Source organism: Pseudophryne corroboree, chromosome 6 (genome assembly GCF_028390025.1).
Source record: "Pseudophryne corroboree isolate aPseCor3 chromosome 6, aPseCor3.hap2, whole genome shotgun sequence".
In the NCBI taxonomy this organism is placed as follows: Eukaryota; Metazoa; Chordata; class Amphibia; order Anura; family Myobatrachidae; genus Pseudophryne; species Pseudophryne corroboree.
Genome location: NC_086449.1, coordinates 827981406 through 827989451, shown reverse-complemented (window position 1 = coordinate 827989451; position 8046 = coordinate 827981406). Strand labels below are relative to the sequence as shown.

At 49.9% G+C, this 8046-nt stretch overlaps 1 protein-coding gene across 1 annotated transcript; it reads right to left on the bottom strand.

The window, feature by feature from the left end:
* Positions 1-4237: 4237 nt before the first annotated feature.
* Positions 4238-6545, bottom strand: LOC134935816 (E3 ubiquitin/ISG15 ligase TRIM25-like). Its single transcript, XM_063930637.1, has one exon. The coding sequence runs from the start codon at positions 6516-6518 to the stop codon at positions 4935-4937; it is 1584 nt and encodes a 527-aa protein (XP_063786707.1). The 5' UTR covers positions 6519-6545; the 3' UTR covers positions 4238-4934.
* Between the last annotated feature and the right edge of the window lie 1501 nt (positions 6546-8046).

The window sequence follows — 8046 nt, the reverse complement described above, 5'->3', positions numbered from 1 at the left end:
CTCCACCTCCCCCAGTTCCCTTCTGCTCTGGAGTTACCCATTTCCCTGGTCTGCATCCACTTATGGATCGGCTTCTTGCGGGAATCCTGCCTCTCCCTATCCCCTACAGGGGCTACTGACAGTACCAATGCACAGTCCTCCCAGTCCTGCTATCTATGCTGCCTACCCTGTTCTTGTGTCTGACTGTCGCTGATGCATCCCTGTTCTAGCTTATTCTGGCAGTCTGCACAGTTGGCTATGTAGCGGTCTACATCCCTTGCTAATCCTACCCACATGTACTACCTGCCCCATGGGCATGAGCTAAGAACCGACCGCAATATGTGGGACTACCAGCCTGTACCTATGATTTGTTCTGGACACCGTATGCAGTAATCCATCCACCCAAGCATAACCCTCTATCACCCCTGTATCATCTGACTTATCTGCTAATCTCTGCATGTCTTCTAGTTCTGGATCTAGTAACTGAGCTTTTTGAAGTCTAAACTTATCTTCCCCCACCAGGACTAACCCACCCTCAGGATGGTTTTGGCTACTCACCCTCAGAGGCCCAGAGATAGAAAGAATGGTCTGCTGGTACCTGGTTGTCACTGGTGTGCAGGGGTGGAAGTCCTTCCTTTGCCTGTTGCTCTTCCTTCCACTGTCCACAACGTTGCAAGTGGCACATACCCCCCTCGCCTCTGGCGCATCAGGGTAGTAGTGTTTGTTTTCCCGGGGGTGGCTCCTGCCAACAATCCCCATGGGTGATGAATGGTCACACACATGGGGGAACAGTGACACAAACCAGAGAGATGAGGGAACAGAAAGAATAAAAAGTACATTAATCGCTACAAAGAATGAAACACCACAAATACAGTTTTAGCCCCTGCCTCATATGTTCACACCCATGCTTACCTTAGACTTGGACTCTGATAGTGAATTTCTTGATGACTCAAATTAAGTTATAGGAGGTCCTGTTCTTCCCAGTTATGCTTTTTTTGCATGAGGAAGTTCCAGAGTTACCAACAAGGTCTATAAGCCTCTGTATGAAAGGACCTCGCTTCAGGACAAGATTTAATTTAAGCCTTAGTGGAGTGCTAGCTTCAAAAGCCCAATCTTCTCACACTTCAGATCCAGGAAAAGATCCCTCTGCAGTTTGTTCCTCGGTCCTTCCTGATGAAGGAGATTCCGATTTTGCTAATGATGGATTGTCTACCTGTTCAGAAGATGAAAATCAGGAAGACTTCTAAGGAATCCAGCTTAGATTTTATTTCAAGATCCCCTGGTTTCCACTTTTCTGAATTTCTGTGTGCAAGTTATTCTTCAAGTCCATACAAGGGTGTCCATAGTCCACCCATAAAGGAGGGGGGTACTGTCACAATCCTGATTAATATCATATCATTTGGTGACTTACCTCTGCCATCTGTCCTGTATCCTGTGCGTTTTCTGCTGGCTGTGATAAACAGCTCATCAGTACCATGAGTTTCCTGAGTGCTGAGTTCTCTGTCTGGAAGGTGAGAGTTGCTAACGAGCTGCACTTGTGTTGATTAACCTTCTGTGTGAATGCTAAATTCAGCAAGTCTCTTCATGCTGTCCTATGCTTCCGTGACAACATCCACAAGTCCAGTGGTCACCAGATACAACTCCCTGTGTTCTCAGGCCTGCGGCCATTACTGTCTATCTCTGCAAACTACACCACGCCTGAGTTCCCTCCAAAACCAGCTATGCACATCGCCATGACAGTTCCTGGTCAGCTGACCTTCCTGGGCCCAATCCGGAATCACTTTCTCGTCATGTGACTCCCTCATCCAGTCAGCAGTGAGCAAGGGGTATAAGTTCCAAGTCCCAGCATTGGCAAGCTGTCAGTGCTTTGTTGTCTCTCAGACTGTAGTGAGCTTCTGCATCTTCAGCTTTAATAGACAGAGTGCTATTACTATCGCAGCACCACCTGACTCTCTGGCTGATATTAAAGGGCCATACCACTATTTCCATCACAGCGTGTCCAAGTGCACTGGTGTGCCATCCCAGTGCACCTGAAGACTGTTCTGCATTCCATCGTGGCATCTATGCCTTGCATTCTGAACTCCTGCCTGGTCGGAAAGCCAATCCCAACATCTGGAAAGCTGCCTTGTCGGAAAGCCAATCCCGACATCTGGAAAACCTGCTGTGTTGGTTCCACCCACCCTTCTGCAAATCTACTCTGCTGGTTCCGCCCAGCATTCTACATTTCTGTCTTGCTGGCTTCACCCAGCATTCTGACATTCATCACCAGAACATTTCAGTCTTCATAGAGACAATCTGTATTGGAGACAATCCAGCTATCTATTGCACTGGTAGGTCACTCCACCAGTGTTCCAGTACCATCTTAGCCAACCTGCCATGTCTGCATGAGCAGCTCATTTATAAAGCCTGCCCAGTTCTGTTCACAACTCGTAAAACCAGACCCTGTATCTAGTCGTAGTCCGGATTCACAAATAACTACAGCCGTGACACTGTGGAACTTATAAGTCACACTTTCATCTGAAGGACTGGGAAGTGTTTTTTTGTGGTTGTTGAGGCAGCAGGCTGAAGTTTTACCTAGGGTGCTGAGAACCCTTGTACCGGCCATGGCTGTTACCCACTAACAGTGGCGGATCCAGGGGGGGGGGCACTCGGGCCCGTGCCCCCCCTGTCATTTGTGGACTCCCCCACCCTTTCCCCCCACCCCCGCGGCGTCGGCGCCGCACAGGGAGATGACGGGCGCCCGCTGAGATTGTGTTACCAGCGGGCGCCCGTCTCCCTGCACAGCAGTAGCCGGAGGCAGGAGCTCAGTACTGAGCTCCGGCTTCCGGCGCTATCACTGCGCCGTGCGCTATGGGAGACTCTCTCATAGTACTGAGGAGAGGACGCCAGCCAGGAGGAGGACTGCAGCGGCGCGGGAACGGGGCTCGGTAAGTATTGTTTTTTTCCTCCTTAATGCAGGGATCAACAAGGGGCATTACTACTGGGGGCATTATAACTGGGGGCATCACTACTGGGGGGGCAGCTACTGGGGGCATTATTACTGGGGGGGCAGCTACCGGGTGCATTATTGCTGGGGGGGTCAGCTACTGGGGGCATTATTACTGGGGGGCACCTACTGGGGGCATTACTACTTGGGGGCTAAACTACAGGGGCATTACTACTTGGGGGCTAAACTACAGGGGCATTACTACTTGGGGGCTAAACTACAGGGACATTACTACTTGGGGGCTAAACTACAGGGGGGGCAAACTACTGGGGGCATAACTACAGGGGCCAAACTACAATGGGGCAAACTACAGGGGGGCATTACTACTGGAGGCTAAACTATAAGGGGGGCATAACTACAGGGGCTAAACTACAATGGGGCAAACTACAGGGGAGCATTACTACTGGAGGCTAAACTATAAGGGGGGCATAACTACAGGGGCTAAACTACAATGGGGCAAACTACAGGGGGGCATTACTACTGGTGGCTAAACTACTGGGGTCATAACTGCAGGGGCATAATGACTGGGGGCATTACTACAGGCAACATTACTACTGGGGGCAATACGGGCATTGCATAAGGGACACCACTACTATGGAGTCTATATAAGGGTCACTACCAGTACAGTGGACATTGCATAATGAGGGCTACAACTGTGGGCATTGTATAAGAAGCGCCACCTCACATGCACCGAAGCCGCACGCAAATGTACTTGCCCCGTCCATGGTGCCCCCCCTATCATTTTCTTCTGGATCCGCCCCTGCCCACTAACACATGCTATTTACCCCCAGCCCCCTCATTCTACCTTGTAATTGTCATATAATCAGAAGGCATGGTATTTACTATGGCTACAGTGTATGGACACGCCCCCCACCTTTGACACGCCCCTCTCCTAAACACCTTGATGGCGGTCTTGTATAGGATAGGGCACTCACCCAGGGTAAAATAAAGGGAACACATCAGCTTACAGTAATAAAAAATATTCATACATTGCATACCTACCAACATTTTAGAATTGGGCAGTGTAACTCCTGCACGCGGGTGAAAAGGGGGCATGGCCTAAATGAAAGGGCGTGGCCTCGAAGGAGGTGATGCGATCACGAGTCACGCCACCTTTTATCGTCACTAAAGGGGGCATGACCAGTGTAAATACACTCTTTCCATGTATGTATGTGTTCTGTCTACCTTGTACGTCCCTGTCTTATATGCGCCATTTTCCCCAGGATACGGCGCTGCAGGGGAAAAGAGTAATAATAATAATATTAGTAATGATTAGGAGAAAATAATATTTATTATAATTATGGATTCTGCAAATGACATATTAATACAGCAAAGCAATAAGGCATGCTTGGAGTTGTAGTCCAACACATATTGTATTATTTAAGAAACTACAATTCCTAATATGAGGCTATACAGTGGCGTCATCCCAACATCTATCACAGCCAATAGGAGCAAGCGACTGCAGTAATAGGGTGCACACAGGCTGACAGACAAATATTGCAGCCAATCACAGCTGTCAGTGAGTCAGAGGCAGAGAAATCCCAGAGATGTATAATTATATATTTATAATGACAGTTTCTAAAGACCCCCACACATCAGGCGGCCCATTTCCCTGATTCACTGATCCACCTTCTGGATCCACGTCAGCAATGACTGGTGATTCATCAGGGAACCTGAGAAATTAAACATGTTAAAAATGCCGATATACCGATCCAGACCATTTTCAGTTGGGATCGGGGAATTGAGGACTACAAACATGTTTAATATTCCTGACATATACTGTGGGGACCATATCTATGTGATGTACGGGGGCCATAACACCAACATGGGAGCAAGTCCAGACATACTGGTCAACTGGTTACACAGGGGGAGGGGCTCAGCTGTAGCTCTACCCACTGCTTTATTCTATTGTATTTACTCCACCAATTACATTCCCCTCCCTGTGATGTCACCAGTTTCTGGAAAGATCTCATGATAATTCTAATTCATCCCAGTCCCTGACTATAGTTATACACCCGTCCCCTACCCATAATGCAGCATGGAGGGGCTCAGTGAGGGCGGCAGTGTAGGTGTGTAAGTGTCTGATGGGGTCGCGCAGAGAATAAAAGGACAGCTGTCCTGCCCCATAATCCAGATATACCCTCACTCTGTCACAGGTCATATTGTGAGGTAACCGGATCTCTTTACTGTCATGACTCACTGAGTGCTGGTTATTCCACCTACACAGACACCAGGACTTGGTATTATATCCAATGTATGACTGATCTCCTCTCCTGTCTATACTGGTATAACACATCCCCACCCTCCAGACCACTGACTTACTGACATCCACCTCCCAGTAATGTCGCCCTGAGGAGAATCTCCTGGTGCTTATTACCTGATCATACTCAAATCTCTGTGGTGTTACTGGGCGATGCAGGTATATACGTGACCAGGATGCAGTTTTCCCGTCACCTGATATCTCTACATTATTACCAGCTGTGGTTACATCCAGCACTATGTCTGTAGCGTCCTGCATATAGAAACACACATTTATACCTCTTATTATATCAGATAACCCTGTGTGTAATGTCTCTGAGATGAGACCCACATCCAGACATCCAACATCATAGACCTGTGAATACCGTCTCTTTCTGTCCTTAGTATCACACAAGTCCCCTGTGTCTGGTTCCTGTAAGACAGTCACTGGATCAGACATGTTACACAGCTCCTCAATGTGACGCATCTTCCTGGACAGCTCGTCCTTCTTTATTTCCAGCTGCCGGATCAGATCAGAGACAGGGAGTGAAACGCGCTGTTCCTGGCTGGAGATCTCACTCAGGACTCTCTTCTCCAGGTCTTCCAGCTGTCTCCTGATGTCTCTAAATAGGGCAGTGACTCTCTCTGTTACATCAGCTGCTTTCTCCTGATGTCCTCTCCTGCGCACCTGCAGACTGTGCACTCTTTTCTCATTATCCTCTCTCATTGTAGTCAGTTTCTGCAGAACATTCCTTAGTTTCTCCTTCTTCTTCTCAGTAGCCTCATCCAGCATCTCCACCTGATGTCCCTGATGTTCTCCATCCAGCCTGCAGGACACACAGATACAGGCAGCATCCTCAGTGCAGTAATACTCCAGGACCTTCTTATGGACGGAGCATTTCCTGTTCCCCAGGGCAGTGGTGGGATCACATAAGACGTGTTCTGCTGACTTGCTGTGTACTCTCAGGTGTTTATCACACAGAGAAGCCTCACACAGCAGACAGGATTTAGCAGCAGGTACAGGAGAGTCCACACAGTAAGTGCAGAAGATCCCAGTCTCCTCCTGATCTGGCCGAGTAGACAGGAACCTCCCCACTATGTTACACAGAGGAATGTTCTGTATCAGTGCAGGACGCTCCTGACACTCTGCTCTGCAGTCAGGACAGGTATAAGCTCCAGCCCCCTCCTGTGTATCCAGCACACGATCAATACAGACCCGGCAGAAGTTGTGGCCACATCTCAGGGTTACAGGATCTGTATAAATGCTCAGGCAGATGGAACAGTCCAGCTCCTGTCTCAGATCAGGAGACGCCATCACTGGCAGCAGGAGAGAGAAATGAAAGTGAAAGTCTCTGACACACAGAAACCAGTGAGGTCACATTCTGCACACAGGGGGAGGGGGAGCTATTCTTTTGTTCGCATGCTGGGGGCTGCTCATCGCAGTGCAAGGCAGCCCAGCATACTGACCGCTGCTTGCCCCTTCAACAAGCAAAAATTGTGATCGCATTGCAATTTCTGCTTGTTAGCAGAAATTAACGTTGCCTCCAGGTGGCCCACCGACATGTTTCCGATCGTGGCGGCTGTGTGTGACGTCACGCAGCCTCCATGATCACATCCACTGTCTCCCCGTCATTGCCCCCGGCATACCGACAGATATTCTCCCTCGTGGGGGTCCACGACCCCCCTGGAGGGAGAATAAATAGATGGGCTCGCAGCATGGCGAGCGCAGTGAGCCCGCAAGGGGCTCATTTGCGCTCGCCACACTGTTGGTATGCCGGTGGTTGGGCTCCTGGTGCTGGTATGCTGGTCACCGGGAGCCCGGCCGCCGGCATACCATACTACACCCCACCACCCCTGCAACGCTCCGTCTCTACCCTGGATATGGAGCATTGCCCCCTCCCCCCACCCTGTGACCGCCTCTTTTTCTTTTCTGCGCCCATCGCAGAAAATGCGGGTGCATGCGCAGGGTGGGTGCTGCGCATGCGCCCGCATCTTTTTCTCTGAATGAGGCCTAATATGCACAGGGCACAGTTACAATAAGGGACACACCTAATCCTAATAAATCAAGGGACAATGGGCCTAATTCAGACCTGATCGCAGCCAATCAGGTCTGAACTGCATATGCGCTGGCGCCGCAGTGCCCCGGCGCATGCCAGACAGGCGACAGCTGTCTCAGCCCTGCGATCACCTCTGCCTGATTGACAGGCAGAGGCGGGAGGGGGCAGACCGCAGCTGCTGCGACCCGGACAGTGACAAGTAGCTCCCAGCCAGCACGCAGGAGCTGCGCTGGTAGGGAGCTACTCTTCAAGTACAAAAGCATCGCCGCTGTGCGATGCTTTGTATCTGTGCGGCGGGATAGGGCCTGACATGCGGGGCGGACTAGCCCTGTGCTGGGCGTACCCCCGCAGGGATGTGCAGTGAGCTAAAAAGGCTAAGGGGACACTAGCTAGCATCCCCCCACATGTCAGTGTGACTGATCGTAGATGTGCTAAATTTAGCACATCTACGATCAGGTCTGAATTATGTTATGAGCCACTGCAGTGGTTCATTCCTGTTTTCCCTTAAGGAGAGTGTACTGTTATGAACCACAAGCAGTGATTCATTCCTGTTTACTTTCTGTTCATGTATTTTATGTTATAGTTCTCTTGCAGGCCAGGATTTCCTTTGCTCTGGTTTAGAAGACTCTTGTTGGCCGCCGGTGGTGAGTCTGTGTAATTGCATCCTGTTTCCATGTGTTTTGCCTCACCTGTCTGTTAATTGCACCTGTCAGTTTGGAGTCGTGCAGCAGGGCAGCTGCACGACATAATTAAATAGGGTCCCTGCTGTGATTGGAGGTATTCCTT